The sequence below is a fragment of the Alligator mississippiensis genome, chromosome 1 (assembly GCF_030867095.1).
Source record: "Alligator mississippiensis isolate rAllMis1 chromosome 1, rAllMis1, whole genome shotgun sequence".
NCBI lineage: Eukaryota > Metazoa > Chordata > Crocodylia > Alligatoridae > Alligator > Alligator mississippiensis.
Window position 1 is genome coordinate 467,418,651 of NC_081824.1, and position 19,106 is coordinate 467,437,756.

At 46.0% G+C, this 19,106-nt stretch overlaps 1 protein-coding gene across 10 annotated transcripts in view; it reads left to right on the forward strand.

Moving 5' to 3' along the window:
- FAM168A (family with sequence similarity 168 member A) overlaps positions 1-19,106 on the forward strand; it is a 335,671-nt gene that overhangs the window by 207,671 nt on the left and 108,894 nt on the right. For 7 of the 10 annotated variants that reach the window (XM_059722450.1, XM_019488413.2, XM_059722462.1 and 4 more), the window contains one exon: positions 5,983-6,057. The exons of the other annotated variants lie outside the window; for them this stretch is intronic. In XM_059722450.1, the coding sequence (XP_059578433.1) occupies positions 5,983-6,057 (75 nt within the window). The remainder of the gene's footprint in view (positions 1-5,982; positions 6,058-19,106) is intronic. 10 annotated transcript variants of the gene reach the window in all.

Sequence of the window (19,106 nt, forward strand, 5' to 3'; positions counted from 1 at the left end):
AGACATTCAAAAAGCCTGAGCCTGAATTGATTCAATCTTTGCAGGTTAGTCTAACCTGGCTAGGCTAAACCAGTTTGTAATCACACAGATATCCCCTAAGGACTGAAAAAATGAAGGCTCAAGCTAAAAGCCGGGGTTGGGGGCGGGCGGGCGCTAGAGCAGCCCTCCCTTCCCTGCAACAGTGCTGAGCTGAGTGGGGGGAGTGGCCAGACCCCAGCAGGACTTCTAATAAGGGGGGGGTTCCCTGCCCCGCTCCTGACCAGACCAGCAAGGTGTTGGTAACATAGAGTTTATCACCCCTAACTCAGTGTTTATCAGCCCATTAAGAAAACAACAGACGGACATTACCAGCTACCTGTTGATTCTGCCTTTGTCCTGTCTGCCACAGAACGGACCGTAGCCAGCTAGCTAATGGTCTGCTAGCTAATGCTGTGCATCTGTGTAAGGCAGAGGAGAAGGGGATCCCTGCTTAGCAGGGAGTGGGGAGGGAGGGGAATGCAGGCAGATGCCTGCAGTCTCTGCCGGAGCTGCAGCCAGGGAGCAGAGGGGAGGGACCAGACCTGCTGTGCAGCAGAGAGCCCTGTCCAGCCCACAGAGCATGCCAGGATGCTACGGGAGTCTGGTTTAACTTAAATTGGCAAGGGGTCTGGGACAGACATTGCATAAACCAATTTGACCGAAATCAATTAAGTCTGATACTACATTCAACCAGGTCTATCTCAAATCGGTTTCAGCCATTTTCAAACTGGTTTATGTGCACTGAACATCGGTTACAGGTTGAAGCCAGTTTCTGATCACTTAAACTGGTTTATGTGCAAAGTCTGCCTCTAGCCTGGGAGTGGGGTCTCTTACTCATGCGCTTGCATAACACGTGGTATGGAGATGCCAGGAGAGGTAACAGATTGCTTTGGGCATTCTCCGGGATAGTCCAGAGACTTTGTGGATGCCCAATTCATTCCATGTTTCTGTAGACTTACCTGCATCTGTGAGGAAATGAAGGAAAGCGAGGAGCACTGAGGCAGCACTTGCATGTCCTTCTGGGCGTCAAAACAGGAACGCTTTGCAGGGGCCTGTCTGCAGCAGGAGTGAGCTCAGCTGGGCTCTGTTTAGGCCTAGAAATGCCCTGATGCCAGGCCGAGGGAGGCTTCTTGCTAAGACATGTGGCTTGGGGGCTGCTTTGTTACATGCCTTTTCTATAAACAGACCCCCAGTCTGAATACTTTTCTTGGGTACTATATATATGGCTGCATATTTTATAGTTCTGTTATTTATAAGTGCTCAGGTCTGAGGAAGATTTGACTTGAGCTAAGCGTAAAAATGGGGCTGTACTGGGCCAAGTGTGAAACCAAGGAGCTGCAGCCTGGACAACCTCTGGTCTTGTCTCTGCAGAAAGGCAATTTGCATGGGAAGTGGAACCAAAATCTTCCTTTCAGTCCTTAGTGGTGTCTGTGTATAAGGGTATTCATCCCATTGCCACCAGCCCTTAGGACCTGAATTTTCATTTATTTATTTTTTTAATTTAAAGGGCCAGTGAACCCAAAGTTGCTGCAGCTGCTGCAGTTTTGTCAATGGATTCCCACATCTTCTCAAATCCATGGTGGTGAGTCACGCTATAGAAACAGGAAAGGAATGGTACCGTCATCTCATGTGAAACACAACCCCATTCATCCCAGTGCTCTCATGACACCATGAGTATGCGGGGACAAGACTCATTCATAACGTTTTAGTGGTTGTTTGCTTCGAATCTGTTATTAGCCAAGAAATAAAAGGCTGGGGCTGCTTAAGCATTTGATTTAATTGCAGGCTGAGAGAATAGCAACTGAAAGTGAGGAACGTGGGATGTTGTTGGTCAGAGCCGAGGAGGGTTGGGTTTTTTTTAATTTCCCAGTGACTTCATAGCCATTCTCCTGAACTGGGAAACCGTTTCTGCAGGTAGTCTTTGTCCAAGTGAGCTTTACGGCTCAGCTCCTAGCATTCACACTGGGCTGAGATGAATGGGTGAAGACTTTTTGATTTCCTAGTTCACTTGCAGAATTTTGACTCAAAATCGTCATGTCTTCGTGATGACTTTGCCTTGGAGCTGAGCAAGCTTGTGCTTCCATTTCCTAATTAAATGACACGCATCACAAGGAGCATAGCGCAAATCAGAAGAAAGCGAAGATCATGCCTGTTTCCATATCACATCCCAAGTAAATGACTAAAGCAATGCACCATGATGTCTGACCTTGTCTTTAATATTGCACCAGTCTGCACAGGCACTTCAGAAGGGTTGGCTGTCACTGCTAAGAGTGCATGTTCTGTGAATAGCTTAAGTGAGGGGGGCATCAGACCATGCCCCCCATCTCCCAGATTTCTGTACAGAGGCAACCCCCACTTAATGCTGTTTCGCTTAGTGCTATTTCGTTATAACACTCGATTTACATTGATACCTGATTCCACTTAGTGCTCAGTGAGTTTTGTTATAACGCTCACAGGCATAGTACAGCTGGCAGCAAGGAGCGTATGCTAGTGCATGGGTGGCATGCCGCTTCATGCAATTTTCCCCGCCCGCACTATATAGCTACCTGCCCGGCACCTGGGCCAGGTGCGGCAGGACTATGACTCACAGTATGACACATGCAGGGGGAGCCCCAGACGCCATGTCCCGCTCCCACCACCTGGAGTGACCACAACTATGGCCGTGACCGCCCCCCTTGCCCACCGCTTGGCATGGAGGGGACCAGCAGCACTCCCTCCACAGCCCAGGCCTGAGCAGGTAGTAATGGCACAGCACCAGCCAAGCTGGCCCTTTGCTACCAGGTGCTCACGTCACTGTTGCTGGGTGCCCTGGTAACAAATTATATCTATTTACCTTAATTCTTATGGGAAAACTGGTTTTGCTTAATGCTGTTCTGTTTAACGTCCAGTTTTTTGGGAACCAATTCAGAGTGCTAAGTGGGGGTTGCCTGTACTCCCTTTTTTCCTTTTGACTTCCTTTTCCTGGATAGGCCGAACTATGATAGTCACATATTAATGAACATTGTGTGCAAGTTACTTGACACGGAGACATGTAATTCTGCTTTTAGGTAAGTAGCATAGTGATTATTGAAATACCTTGTCTACTATGCGACTTTCCCTGAATTTCCTTGGAAATCCTGGTGATTAAGCAGCGAGTTTTGTATCGTTGGCCTTCTAGACCCATAAGAGATGATTTCTTTCCCATTTATGCAGCCATGTTATGGACACTAAACCTTGAGAAGTTAAATTATCTCTAGACTTTCTTTAACCTAATGAAAAGCCTAGTGAATGCCACAAGAGGGTTTTCCAGTAAATTGTGGGAAAACGTATTGAACTTTGGCAAGCTGTCATGCTAATCTTTTGACACTCATTGGCTTTTAATTTTCTTCGCCCGTGTTTTTATGAAACACTGAAGGGTCTGTGCCAGCGGTGTTCTCCTGGCATCCCCAACACAATGATTCGTTAAATATGATCAACCGGTATCCTTTATGAAATGGAAGGCAAATCTAATCGAGTTGGAGAAACAGTCGCCGTTTGGGAAGAAATGAATCAGTCTTTTGAAGCCCCTGGGAGTGATCACATGAATAATTAATGTTGTCACTCCTTTTTCTGAGCTTTCAGTGAGTTTAATGGAAATTGCTGCAATATACTTTAGCAGATCATGTTTGCTTGAACATAGAAAGATTTTTTTGAATAAGTAATTATACATTCCACTGGGTTTCACTTGTAAAGTAATGTTGTAATTGTTAGTTCGTCTTGTTTTCTTAATTCATATCCTCCTCTTTTTGAAGAGTTAGTGCACATTGGGAAATGTTGCCAGTTTTGCTGTTCTTAAGTTGCCTAGATTTTTTGGGGGGATGAAAAATTAGCTTAAATGTACACTAGGGATCAAAACAGTTATCAAAAGAATAACTGGGTGTGAGAGGACTTGGTGATCTGTGCTCCAGTAGGGTCCCAGTTCAGGAAATCAGTCAAGTATATGCTTTAAATCCATCCCTCATGAGCTCATCGCAAGTATTTTAGGACAGGGAGCTTTTTTTCTGCATTGGGGTCTTAGTGGAGACTCGAGAAGACTTTACTTATACAAAAGGTATGAGGGCTGCATCATAGTCATCATCAACATCATCATCAACATCATGTCGTGAGAACGGAAACAAGCTGTGAAATGATTTTTTTTTAATTTAGATTTTCCAGAGTGACTGAAAGATGAATTATTTTTTGCTGCAGTGCAATTGCCACTGATGTAAGATACTGTTTTCCTAATGAGAAATGGTAAGACTGGTTTTTAAAGGAAGATCTGTTTGGAATAAGTGACAAATGAAGCTTTGATACAGGTCAGCACTGGAACTGGAAACGTGTCGGCTTATAGCGCTGTGATGCTCCGGGTCACTTCAGTGATGGAGAGCTCTCAGGAAGGAGAGGTGATTTGGTGTAGAGCCCCGCCAGCTGATCTGATCTCTGCTTTCTACCTGCCATTTCTACCATCTTTCATTAGTGCTGCATATCGAATACAATCACGAGGGGCAACAGAACTGACTGACCTCCCAGAGCCCTTTCTTCTCATCACTAATGATTTGGTGTTCTGGAGCTGAGGGCTCATGAATCACAGAAGAGCCACAGTTGATAACCTTTAGTGGGGAACTTTTGCATTTATTAGAAATCTCATCCTGCAGATGAAATCCAATTGTTTTATATAGGATGTAGGAACCCAAGCAGGATCAAAATGGGTAGTTAAGAAGAACGAAGTAACATATAACAACCTGCATTTTTTTTCTTTGATGCATTGTGTATAACTGAGAGTTCGTGGTGAAGTAAAAATCCCATGTAATCATCTCCAGTTCATGTCCCCGCCACGCACCCAAACAATCCTAAATGATTTCCAGACCTAATGATTATATTAATTACAAACGACCTTCCGGCCTTCAAAAATAACGAAAAGCAATGGTTAATATTGTAACCAAGCCGCTCCATGCTGCTTTAGAGGGCAGAAGAGCTACTATAAACGTGTGAGAAAATTGTTTTGGGTGTGCTTAAATGTGTAAGCTCTGCTTTGAAACTCAGATATTGTTGCATATTCCAGTCAGAGAGCTTGTGTGGTATAAAAGCTCCTTTGCTCTTTTCTTTCCAAACCTTAAGATATCAAACTCATGCTCTAGGTTTGATTCTGAGAGCTTTTTTGTTTACTCCCCTCTGAGCAGAAGTGACCAAGCAGATGCCCGACAAACAAGTAAAGACACTTCAACTATTTGCTTGTCAGGTCTTAATTTCTTAACTTTGCATGTAAAGCACCCTTCTCTCCTACCTGTTCCTCTTCAGAAATCATCCTCCCAGAACATTATACCAATTTCCAAAGACGGGTTTATTTGAGCTAGTCAGTGAGGCTGCGTCCACACAAGTAGGGACATGCTTTTGCAGCGGCACACATTTGTGCAGCTGCTTTGTGCTGCAGTGTGTGCGTGTGCTCGTGCACTTTGCAGCAGACCAGGTTGTCCCGCTGCTCCATGGGCTGTAGGGCGGGCTGGCTGGGGGTTTCCCAGTGTAGGGCTAGCCAGCAGGCAGCCCCCATTGCTGAGGCACCCTGTGCCCTAACCAGCTGGGTAGTGGTGTTTTCCCCCAAAGGACAGTGTGAATTCGTGCCCGGTGCGCTTTTGCCAATAAACATGCAGGGGTGGAGGATCCAACTTAATCGTTATTGTTTCGAGTCTGTGCAGAAAGGGGTGCTTGGCGATTGTTCGTAAAACAAGCACACCCGGTGACTACCTTCGGGTACCTTTTATACATATGTTTGCAAATATATCGCTCGGTGACTGGTTACAAGCCACTGACATAAGACGTTCTCTACTGAGCATGTCCCTATACCTATGTTTTAGCTACATGTTTCATTTACATGCATGTATGTTTCATTAACATACTTTTGCTCTGCCCAGGAGTGTGATTTTTAGCATTATAATGAGACCTTTTTCTGAACTTCTTGCTATCTTGCAGGTGTCAGGGAGACACTATCCTGCTGGTGCCAGGGAGGCACTCCAGGAATCTTCCACATCCCACATGCTGTGCTCTGTAAGCATTTCTATACCACACTCCTCCCAGCACCAACAAATTGCCTCAAATATTCAGCTAAATATGAGTTTGCAAAAGCTAGATATACCATAAAAAAGATTACGTAAAAAGATTACATCAGTGGGACTGCCTGCTCCCCCGTCTCTGCGTGCAACGTGCTCCCCGGCTGCCTGGGGCTCAGCGTGCCGTGAGATGGGGGAGCAGGCAAGCCTGAGCTGGCTGCATGGGGGCTTCACAGTGTGCAGTGACAAGGGAGCAGCCAGCCCTGGACTGTCTCCATGTTTGTCTTGGCACATGCCACTTTGGTGTGCTTTGCATCGCTTTTTTCTTCTGTTTTTTTTTTTGTTTGTTTTTTTTTTTGGGGGGGGGGGGGGGGGGTTGCTACCAGGAAATCCCAGTAGCAAATTTTGCCCCAGCACTGCAAATTAGCAGTGCTGTGTATGGTTTAACATGCAGCACATGCGGTTTGTGATGCAGCAAAGAGGTTTGCGGTGCCACAAACCACACGTGCCTGTTGGCCTTGCAGAGGCTTCTTAGGCAAAGCATGCCAGGCTTGTGCATTGCTACAGCCCCTTGAGCTGCAGCACCTACACCCAGCCCCAGGCCTTATCTGGCTGCACAGTGCCATGCAAAGCGCACTCAACTCCCGGCAGAGCTGCCTGCAGCACAATGTGTAGCAGATGGTGCTCCATGTGGTTCTGCCACTGCTTTGGCTTCAGGAATGGCGCTCACTGCCCACTTTGGGTTGGGAAGGATTTGATCTCGTTCATGACGAAAGACAATGCTGTGACTTGCCTCTTCCTTTCACACATGTTTCATGAAAATGGCAGTGCTGAGATGATTGTTTCTCTAGTCCTGGTGAAGCCCTGGCATGGCACAGAGCACAGATGAGAGAGGTTGATCTGCCTTTGCACTGAGCCGCAATTGGACATGGTGATATGCAAGTACGGCTTCCCATCCTTACGGGAGGGGAGTTTGGCATGAATCATAGAGTCATGGGAGGGGTGGCTATGAGCAATGCATTCTGGGATGCTGGAGGACTGGGACATGGCCTGTAGCGTGATGGGTAACTATTGGCGTTACATGTAGCTACAAAATGTCCTGCTGCCCAGAAGTTCCTGTTTGAGAGATGTAATATTTGTGGTGGCTTCACCAGTTTTTCAATACTGTGAATAGCTGGAAGGGCTGGACACTCGCTTTTTGTAGCACTGGAGGTTTATAGGTGCTGCTACAAATGTCACAAGCACCCTGTGGCCTAAGGAAGCAGCAGATGCTCTCAGAAACTGAAACAGAATCGAGGAGGAGGGGGAAAGCATGCAAATACTTGCATTTTCTCATCCACCGTGTCCCCCAAAATAAAGTGTGCATCTTGTTTTTGGGAAGGCAGAATGAAAAGATACCAGGAGTAGCTACTAGCAAAATAGCTGAAGAAAGGATGGCTTGATTAGTACAACATCAAGTCCATTAAAAAAAGGAGAGGTTTATTAACACCTGTGGAGTGAAGAGCACTTAGCAGGTAGATTGCAGTGAGCCACAAAACCAATTGACTCTATGAGCACTCCCTGAATAGAAGTGCTGGAGCATTAGTACCAGCTGTTTTAAACTTTGTACCCTCAAAGGAGAGTACAGCGGCCCCCTGCAATCTCTTCCCCTGTATGCTTCTATTCTAGGTAGACAATGCAGTTTTCTTGCTTAAGACAGGTGCCACATTTTTAGAAGGCTAATCTTTTGGGGAAAGTGAGCATGGTATAATAGTAAATACAGTCATTAGCAAGGAACAAAGGTGTCTGGCCAAAAAGATGTCCTTCCATAAATGTGCATCCAGCCCAAGGGAAGTCAGTTCAAGGAACCTGAATGGTGAGAGGTAAAATGTAAGATGGACATCAGGAGGGGCAGGTGGAGCATCTAAACAGTGAAATGACAAATAGGGGTTGAAATGGAGTGTACAAAAACCAGTGCCACCAACAGTATCATTTGTGGGGTGGGGAGGGGGTTGGTATTGCTAGAGCTCTCCCTTTATTTATTTATTATGGCACTTTTTTATCTTCTTTTTGTGCATTTGAAAATAAAATTGCATTCTGGCATGCGATCTGTGAAGAAACATAGAAGTAAATTACCCTGTTTATGATGGTCTCATGAAAGGCTGAGACAGAATTCTGTTTCTTTAGATATTTCTCCTTGTTTCACCTCATCTATTTGGAGCCTGGAACTCGTGCTCCTAACAATTCCTGTCTTTGTAACATCAGAGCTGTTGTCCACCTAGACCAGTATCCCCAGCAGATGCTTCAGAAGAAAACATAAGGACTAGACAGTAGGCAACAGTAGAGTAGTTTGCCTACACACACTGCACACATCGGGTGCATCCAGATGAGCGGGCATGTGTGGTATGCAGCGCTGCAGACCGCACGTGCTGCACATGTAGGCATTCACTGTTGTAACAGGGGGCCTTCTCAGGGCCAGTCCACCATTGGCCTGCCCACAGGTTCCTGGGCTAACCTCCTGCCATGCCTTGTTGTTTCTTAATTAGTTCGAATTGAATGGGCAGCCTCCTGCCTATTCTTGCCCCGATGCCAGGGGGAGCTATCTGCAGCTCTGTTCCCCCCCTACATCTCAGCCCAAACCTCGCAGATGGCATCCACCAGTGGTTTGCACTGGGCCTTTCATAAAACATACACACAGACAAACAAACAAACACATACTGGGCTCCAAGCCCTTGGCCCCCTCACTGGCGCTTCACACTGGGGTCTTCCACCCCTTGGGGCTCAGGTGGCTGCAGCCCTGCCTGGACCTAGGGTCTTACACCCCCACACCTCCCCCTCACTGGGGCTCTGCACGCTGCCTCTTCACTGGGACTCACTGGGGTCTGCCGCCCCTTCCGGCTCAGGTGGTCATAGCTGTGCCTGGCCCTCTGCCCTGGGGTATTACACCCTGTGAGGCTCAGGTGGCCATAGCCATGTCTGGCCACCTCTCAGGGTCCCTGCAGCCACAGGACTCACAAAGAGCCTGGGTGCTGTTCCAGGTCCCTCCGCCAACCTGGGCCCTGCCTCAGGACTCACATGAGCCTGGGCTCCCCCTAAAACAGTTGAACCCACCAGGGATGTGAAAGCTGGGCTTATTAAGGTACCCCGACCCACCTTTCACTGGGGTGGTAACTGGTCTGGTATTTCCTGGGGGCTCCTACACCACTGGGAGCCCCACCAGACCACCCACTCTTGGCAGGGTGCAGTTTTCTGTCATGCCCAGGACCAGAAGCCTCCTGTCCATCCCCATAAGCTCTTGCCTTTACCTCCTGGGTTGTTCCTGCTGCAACTCAGACAGTCCTAAAGTGGCCACTGCAATCAAGCACCTGCTTGATTCAAACTAACTAAGAAACAGCAAGGCATGGCATAGGAACTACTTCACTGTCAGGGCGGCTAGGATCTGGAACCAACTTCCAAGGGAGGTTGTGCTGGCTCCTATCCTGGGGGTATTTAAGAAGCGGCTTGATGCCTACCTGGCTGGGGTCATTTGAGCCCTGTTTTCTTTCTGCCCAGGCAGGGGGTCGGACCTGAAGATCTACAAGGTCCCTTCCCACCCGACTTCTAGGATTCTATGATTCTATGGCTCAGCCCTTAAAGTGGCAGGCACCAGCAGTGACCTGCCACAGCTGCACTGCTAATTTGCAGTGCAGCAGGTTTTATTGACACCATGAGATCTCAGCGTCAAGCCTACACCTGAAAGATGTGGGGTGGCGTACATGGCAGTATGCACGACCTGAAACCAGAGCCTGGCTGGCCGGAGCCATTCTCCAGCTGCTGGCCAGGCTCCGCATGCCGGATTACCACTGTTGGAGCCCTAGGAAGCCCCCAGGACCCAAGGTAAGGCTGCTGGGGCCAGCCCAGGTGCTGGCTTCAGCCTCCCCTACCCCACCCCGGGTAACTTGCCATGTGCCAGAGTGCATGTGTGCAAGCATTCCCTGGGGACAGGTAGCAGCGGCACAGCTATCTGTCCCCGGGAAATGCACATGTGCGGTCATCTGGACTTGTCCATTGGGTCTCACCCTGGTCTCTACTAATTGGAGATTGGTTTAGTATGAGATTTAATAATCCATTCCACAAATGTTTGTTGCTAGCCTGGAAATTTTTTATACCTTTATATCCGATTGAGAGGCTAGTCTTGCTGTATTCTTGGCCTCAGTGATTTCCTTTGGCAGCAAGTTCCCCAGTTTAATTACATATTGTGTGAACAAGTATTTGCTTCTGCCAGTTTTGAATTCCCTACTTTTCAGTTTCCTTGAATGCTCCCTTGTCCTTGTGGTATGAGACAAGGAGTTCCCAGTCTGTCTTCTTGAGGCCATTCATCATTTTATGTACTTTTAGCATGGCCTCTTGTTCATCTCCTTTCTAAAGGAAACAGCCCCGATGTTTGCAGTCTTTCTTTGTGGGAGAGTTTTTCCCAAGCCTTTGATCATTTTTGCTGCTCCTTTTACCTCTGCAAATCCCTTTTAAGGTGGGGCGACTAGTACTGCACAGAGTATCCCAAAGAGGCCATGCCACTGATTTTAGAAAGCCATTATAATATTGCTTGTGTTCTCAGTTCCATTCTGTAGGCATCAGAAAATCTCATTGGTCTTGTTTGGCTTGAGCTGCACATTGAAGGGAGGCTTTTGTTGATCTGTGATTTGTAGACAACCCAGTCCCTTTCCTGAGCTGATGCACGTCATTCAGAACTCTGCACGGTGTACATGTATTTTCTTCTAACGCATGTTATTTTGCATCCACTCTGGACTGGATTTCATTTGCTGCCATCTTGCTCATTCCCTATGCTTAGGCTGCTCTGAAATTCCTCGCCGTCATCTCTGTTCCGGCTCACGTGGTTCACGTTGTGTTAGGTGCAGATTTTTGTTCTGCTGACCTCTCCACCTTCCACATCACCGACAGGTCCATCAAACCACCATCAACTTTCTAAATCAATACTAAGAGTATTTGGGGCTTTCTGGGAATTAACACAAAGAACGTGGTAAAGGCTTTGCAGCCAGCTCTACAGCCTAGGAAGGGTTTCGGGTTTGTGTTTGCCTTCCCGAGGTTTCAACTTCCTTTTTGCCAGGCACAGGTGAAGTTGTAGGAGCCCCTGTGGCTGAGTCAGACTTTTACTTCTGAAACAACTTGGTTGTTCCCACAAGGAGATGCTCACCATCTTTATTCAAATGACCATCCCCAGCCTGGCTACAAGCAGCCCCTAGTTCAGGGTGACCTCAGAGCCAGGAGGACTTGACCAGCCTTCCCACCAAGTCCTATGGTCGCAGCACCCTTCAACAGCCTGGGGGCGAGGTGTTATAGTACATTTTCTTAGAGCACGTTTTCATTTCTTGGGGCACATTTTCACCCAGGGGGTGTTATAGTACATTTCTTGGAGCACACTTATAGCACATTTTCTTGGAGTGAGAAGAGGGGAATATCCTGCACCCATGTCAGTTCAGGGAAGGAGTCAAACTCTTGATTTTCTTTCCCCCCCACCTTGGAGCAGGCAGTTTTGCTGTACCTGTTAACCGAAGTGCCCAAATAAGTGCTGCAGTGAGAACAGCAGCTGGCGTGTTGGAGCAGTTGATAACTAGCATGGTGGGATGGGGAGCAAGGAAAGCTGCACTGTGCGCGAGCCAGTTCATATTGGCTCACCACACAACGTGAACGTGAGGCCTTCAGTTGAGAAGGGAAGGCCCGGTGCCTGAGGATTCAATTCAAGTGCTCTGTCATATCACTATGAGTGGGGGGTTTGCAGTGGTGGTTTCACTTTGCCACGCTGTCTAGCTTTGACTCTCAGCTGAACTAGGTGACTTCCAGAGGGCCCTTCCAGCCCTGCTCCTCTCCGTTTCTCTGGATTATTTCTAAAAAATGCATGTAACCTCACAGCTGAGCGGAAAGTCTCAGCACACCATTCTTGCACTGAATCACGAGGCTCCATTTCTTGCAATATTTTGACAGATATAATGCACTGTCCATTACCTTTTGTGGCTCCCATCCTTAGTTTTAAGACAGCCCTTTATTATAAATTGTTAGCACGCAATAATAACGAACCTCTGTTTCTGACGAGCAGCTCATTCAGCATATATCGGTGTGACAGAACGTGGCTCTTTTGCAATACGCTGATCACTGTGTGCGCCATGGGTCCTATGTGCAATCATGCACTGGGGTTAAGTGGGTTCACTTTCAACCTGAGTTGGAGGAGGGTGAGGTATTGATTCCTCCTTGTCAGAGTGGAGCCATTAGGAATCGTTGGGCAGATTGCCTGCAGAAGAAACAGCTTGATAAATAGGATGGATGCCCCAGTCATTGGCAGTCAAGAGCAAGGAACCCAGTAAAAGTAAACTGGTTTTAAAAAGGACAAGGGAGAGACTGTGTGGACACCAGTGATGTGGCTGGGTTGGCTGCTCCCTTTGGCTTGGACTTCCTGAACCAAGGACAGCTGCTTTCCATTCTCCAGCTGACTGATAATGCCCTTTAGAAAAGGTGCCTTACCCATCGCAGTTCACTGCCAGTTGTTCCTCTTCCCTAAAGGGTAATGTCTTCGTCAAGGAGTTGAGCTAATTTGAGCTCACTGGTGAGGCCACAGAAACCAGAAATACTGTGATTGAAAAGCCCAGTCTCAAAATTCAAAGAGCTGTGGGTTGACTCTCATTGGAGGCTACTCTTGGGACTAGCTTCAAGGGGTGCATAGAAGAGTATAGTCTGGAGGTCCCAGGGAAGAACACTTGTGAAGTCCATGACAATTCATATGCCGGTATCCATTTTATTTGCCTTTTCTTTTAAGATGACTACCTGCACAAAGAGGGTGAATTAACTTCTATAGGAATGGTAAAATCTTCCCTCGTATTCTAATTTACCATCTCGTACCAGATACACAAGCGCACGGCAACGTGATGCTCCCCTTCCAAAACATCCTATGTTGTGGGCATTGTTCCTTGGAAAAGGAAACACTCTCCATAGTTTAGATTAGACCAAAGCTCCAAAAATATGCCCAGCCCTATTAGCATGAGGACTGAATCATGCTCAATTAAAAAAAGATCCCTGTTTGCCCTATTCCTGCAAAGCTGTGCCTGCTCTAATTGAAAGGAAAAAAATGGTTGCGTGCCCCTTACTTTATGTATATTTGATACAAATAGTTAATAATAGATAGTTAATTATCGAGTTTTGGAACATGTAACTTAGTTCATGTCCTACTTTTCCTACCATTTCCCTCCCTTAGCTACTTTTTTGCTGTAGTCAGTCCTGGAGCATTTCTGCTTATGTTACTTTATTATTTACCTCTCTCCTTTCCTTCTCTTCACCATATCTCTCTTCCCTTCACTGTGGCTGTCTTCCGCGTCCCCTGCATTTCCTGCTGCTTCTCTTTTTCCCCCCCCACTAACTTTCTTTAAACTAAAGTCACCTTCTTACTATGCTGGTTTTTAATGCAACTCATCCATCTCTGCTCTTGTCCCCCGTAGGGAAATAGCACTGCATCAATTAACTGTGGGCTCACATTTGGAAAGCTTTCTTTGTAACCATAAGGGCTGTAGATCTGAAATAGAAAACTTGCTTTCTGCAAAAACTTCTGGTGTGCCCACCTAAGAAAGGCCTCAGGGAGAGGTTGCTAGCTGGGAGTACGAGGTGCGGTAGGAAAATGTGCATAGCTTGGACAGAACAAAGCTGGGAGTCTGTGGAGAGCTATAGTAATGAAGGGGTTTGTAATGTAAAATCCGGGTTTTGGTTAAGGGAAACCAGTGAGATGGAGCTTGGCCAGAAAGTGGCTATTAAGAGAGAAGCAGTAGCATTGCCACTCAATGAAGCTCCAGGTTGATCTCTCGTTGTCATATAGGTTGTAATGTGGCCTGATTCGTTTTGCCTGATTGTCTCAGCTTCCGCTTGATGAGTTCCCGGCAGGGCTTGCTCATGTAGAGGTGCATAAACATGCTGCATGTTTAATAAATGCCAAAATTGTTACATGTTAGTAATTTTTGGTCTTAGGCAGCCATGTGGATGTGGTATCCACACACACTCCACTTGTCTTTCTGTCTAGGGGATTTCCAAGGGGCTTCATGCTTTCTCTTCCTCCTCTCTTCCCATACTTCACTGCGGTTTTTTTCCCCGTGTGAAAAATAAGCAGCAGTTAGGTGCAAAAGCCTATGGAAAGCAAGCTGGTGTTTGCCATCTTCAGCACATTTACAGGAACAGCTGGTAGCCATTAGGAGAATCACAGGAATCTTGCAACTTCTGTCAGGGCTAAAAAGCAAATGCATGATTAAGGCAGAATTGACAATTCCTGTTTCACAACGAATCATTTGTTGTTATACTTTAATGAGCAGCATCAAATTGAAAATACTTTGCTCAGGGTCACACTGAGAGGAGGTATCAAGTGAACTTTCCCCAGGAGTCTCTCCTGGATCATGTCCTGTCCAGCATTGCCATGGTTGACTTGGAGAACAGAAACTGAGTGTGCTCGGTACACTTGTGGAAGTTGGCAAGCTGGTTGGGGTAGCAGACACTTTGAGGGCAGGATTAGCATAAGTTGGTAACGTAAGAGTGATGTAGCCATGGTGGCCCAGATATTGAGGTAAGGATTTCTTGGGGTGATCTCTTTTATTGGACCAACTGTGTAGCTGGAATAAAGTTAGACAAGCTTTTGAATGCAAGGCGTTCTTCCTCAGGTCTCTCGGAGAGAGACAGTTGCAATAAGGGAGATTTATAGATCCATAGATGCTAGGGTCGGAAGGGACCTCAACAGATTTCATAAACATTTAGACATTAGGGTTGGAAGGGACCTTGAAGATCATCATGTCCAGCCCTCTGCCCCAGGGGGAGGAAGTCAGATCATCAGGTTCGACCCCCTGCCTAGGGAGGAAAGAGTGATGGGGTCAGATAACCCCAGCCAGATGCCTATCCAGCCTTCTCTTAAAGGCCCCCAAGGTAGGGGAGAGCATCGCCTCCCTTGCGAGCCCAGTCCAAATTTTGGCCACCTTTACCGTGAAGAAGGCATTAGGAGAAGTACCTTCTCATTTGGATGGGGGTTCAGTCCTGGACCAGTTTCCTAGAGAAGCTACTGCTACACTAAAACATCTCAGAGACCTAAGGAAGAATGTCTTGCATTCAACAGCTTGTCTCGCTTTATCCCAACTACGTAGTTGGTCCAATAAAAGAGATCACCCCAAGAAATCCTTGATGAATTGGAAAGATGGTCTGAAATAAATATGATGAAATTCAATAAAGATGTATGCAAAGTGCAACACGGGGTGGAGGGGGGGGAAGTGAAACAAATGCACAATTACAAAATGGAGAATAGCCAGCTGGTCGGCAGTATCATGGACAGGAACCTCGGTTGTAGTGGACTGCAAGCTGAGTGAAAATCAAAGAGAAGGACAATCAGTTATTTTCTGTGTCCTCAGGCACCAGAGCAAGAAACCATGGGCTTCAGTTGTAACAAGGGAGATTTAATTTAGGCATTTAGGTTTGGAGAGTGGTTCAGTCCTAGAACAGTTTCCCAGGGAGGCTGTGGGATAGCCATCAATGGAAGTTTTGAAATGTAGGTTAGACAGACATTTGTCTAGGTTGGTTCTGGTGGGAATGATCCTACCTTGAACAGAGGATTGGACTAGACGACCTCCTGAAGTCACTTCCATCTGGGTTTTCCATGATTGTCTAGTCGGGTATCCAGGTTGTAGCCATATGGGTCTAGAGGCAAAAGGAATTAGAATTTGTGGTAGAGGTGATATCTTTTATTAAACCAATTAGGTTTTTGCAAAAAAAAAAAAGAAATTGAATATTAGTCATTGCGTACTGTAATGGATACAACTGTTGGCTGGGAACACTTAGCAGGATGTGGCATGGTTTGCATTTAGTTCCTTCTCTATTGTACTCTTCCTTCATTGTACATGGACACTTCCCATTTGTTTTACAAAGTAAACTGCATAACCTTGCCTGCTGCGGAAAACAAGCGGTGTTAAATAATCTAGATCATTCATTCCAAGGCAATGTACGGTAACACATCTGAATGCCAACTTACGCAAGCCCGAGAAACCCAGCCAACATCCTATTGTTGCACTAGTGGTCTTATAAATCATGCCAGCACTCCCATTTTTATAAAGTGTGATTTCATTAGGTACTTCCCCCCACCAAAAATGAATTTTAACCATTGGAGGTGAAGTAGGGGTGAGGGGGGAGTGGAGGGTGGGCGGCTTATATTTCATTTCAGCAAAACCGTTGCACTATGAAGCAATCTGGCAGGTTCCCTTTGAATTGTCTGGGTCTTTGGAGTGGCAAATTAAGACTTAATGTGGCATCTGCTACCTATTAAAATTCTTCCCATACCAACCAAAATGTGATCTTGTGTGCTATCTTTAGATTAGTCCAAAGATTTTTTTTTTTTTCCCTGAAAAATTACGGTCTTTTAACAATGCACCTCTCCTGATATTTCCTAATATGAAGTCACACTGTTATCTTCCTCCACATCAAAACAGCCTGCATTTCTTATCTTTGTTTGGACTAAACAAATATCGAGTTAAGTCTACTTGATTTTAGCTTTCTGACAAAACAGTCAAAAGGTTCGGCCATGCTATTCTCTATCTATCAACATTTACAAGCAGTTAACCTCCCTTGATTGATAAGGTCACGTGCTTTATAAATGCCTCAAAGACCAAGCTGTAAGACACTGATGTATTACATGAATGAGAATAATCTCACAGATGGTAGAAGGCTGGAAGTGAGATAAAAATTACAGTATTAATTTTTTTCTTAATTCTGAAGGACGACAGAACTTCATTATCCAATCTGCTTAAAATTGAACGACCTAATGAAATTTCACACCCACTAAATTTAATCACGGATTACTCATGTGGGATTTGAATCAGATAAGAAGGATGCCTCCGATATTTGGTAGCACTTGCAGAAGGTAATAAAAACTGCAGAGCTCTTGTCCTTTACAGCAAATGTGTATTGCCTGACCTACATTTCTTGCACGCGTTGCCCTCAACCTGCTCCTTCCTCCCAGGCATCAGCAAATATTCAGTACCATATTTTCTTACAAACAGATGGATCCGAAGTAGGTTTCCTCCTGGATACCATTAATGCAGAGTCGATTATTATTAAAACAAATTTTGCCTTATTTTTGGCCACATTGTAAAAGAACAGCAAAGGAACTGGGAAAATGAGCAAGTGTTTTGGTTGAGGAGGAAAAAGGCTTGGTTAGGGAGTGTTTTCGGTGCTGGGAGCAGGTGAGCGCCTGTGCATATGACTTGCGTGGTCTATGTATGCCTTTACCCATGACTTGTGATGACTTTGTGCAGTTCACCTAACTTCCCTCTGCTGCGGGTTTATCCATCTACGTAGCACTCACCTCCTTCACAGGAGTGTTCTTGTACTGATGCAGCTTTTTGCAATTTTAACATAAGATAAAATAAATAAAGAGCTGGCTCTCTCTGGTTCTGGATGAGTAGAACAGCCTTGCCACTGTTGTTAACCTTCACAATGGTGGGTTCAAGCATTTACATTCACGAGCAAGGACAGCTTTGTGGGAAAACAGAGGAGGACCACGTTTCCATTACACAGGCAGCACTATCTGTTGCATTTGCAAATGGGTAATGAAGGCCTTTTGCATTTACTGGTAGCAGGCAAACGTGTGCGCTCACAGTGGGGACTCAAACATGCACGCCTCGGCTTTTCAGAATCAAGCCGCTGCGTTCTGACGATGGGTCTCTTGGAAAGACTACCGAGTAACTTCATGTAAATTTTGCGAGAGCTCTCTCTAGTCTCTTAAAAAAAGAAAAAATTATCAGGTCATAAATTACCATATTGACTCAAATATAAAATGACGTCCCAACAATTAGATTCTGTCTATGGAATATTTATATATTTGTTATAATTTTCCAGGTATAGAATCTAGTTATTGGAGGTTTGCCTTGAATTTGTTCCCCTCCCACTGCTACAGCAGGGAAAATAAATGTGGGAGGGTGGCCCCCTTGCCCTTTTTCTCCAAAACTTCTTTCCCTTGCAATATCCCTGCCCTCCCTTGCTCTCGAACCCTGCTCGGGCTCTGTTCCCTCCCCAAGCACAATATGGAAGCGAGGTGCGTGTGACGGTGAGGGGTTGGAAGCGACAGAGCGAGGAGAGCAGAGAACCGATGTGGATCCGACTCTGGCCCCAACCCTGACTACTGCAAGTTTTAGCACAGGTACTCCAAAAACACTTTTAAGCACTATTTTTGTACCTGCTTCTATATAGTAAAAACTATGCATGTTCTCAGTCCAAAGCCAAAAGGCTCACAATTTACTGTACAGTTTATTGGGTTGGCAACCTTGAAACGGCAGTTGCGATAAGGGAGATTTAATGTAGGCATTAGGGAAGCACCCTCTTGTTCGCTGGCAGAGAAGTGTTAGATGTAGAGGGGTACGAGCAGCAATATTTTGCACGTAAAGAAGTGCACAGCCAAACAGTGTTTGAGAACCACTGATCTAGTCCAAACCTCTACTCAAGGCAGGACCATCTCTGTTTGAACCAGCCCAGCCAAGTGTTTGGCTGACTTGTATTTAAAAACTTCCAGTGTCAGAGCTGCTCCAGGGAAGCTGTTCTAGCGCTCCACCACTTTCCAAATTAGAAGTTTCTTTCTAATCTCTTACCTAAGTCTCCCACAGTGCAATTTCAGCCTGTTATGTCTTGTCCTCTCCCTCATGGACATGTGATAGGGATAATCAATCACCCTATTCTTTATAACAAACCTTTATTATATCCCTCCCCACCTTCTCTTTTTCATACCAAGTAATCCACGGTTCTTCCAAGGTTTCATCATATATCATGTTCTCTAGCCCTGTAATCATTTTTGCTGTGCTGTTCCGGCCTCTTTTATATTTCTCCATCTGTTTTCAAGTCCAGTGCCCAAAGCTGGCCACAGTACTGTAGGTGAGGCCTCCTAGTGCTGAATAGAGTGGAAGACTCGCTTCCTGTGACTTGTGTGCTACACTCCCGCTGCAGACTGAGATTCATAGGCCTTCATAGGCCTTTTTTTATAGTCATGCCATGCTTTTGGCCCAGATGCAGTTTGTGGTC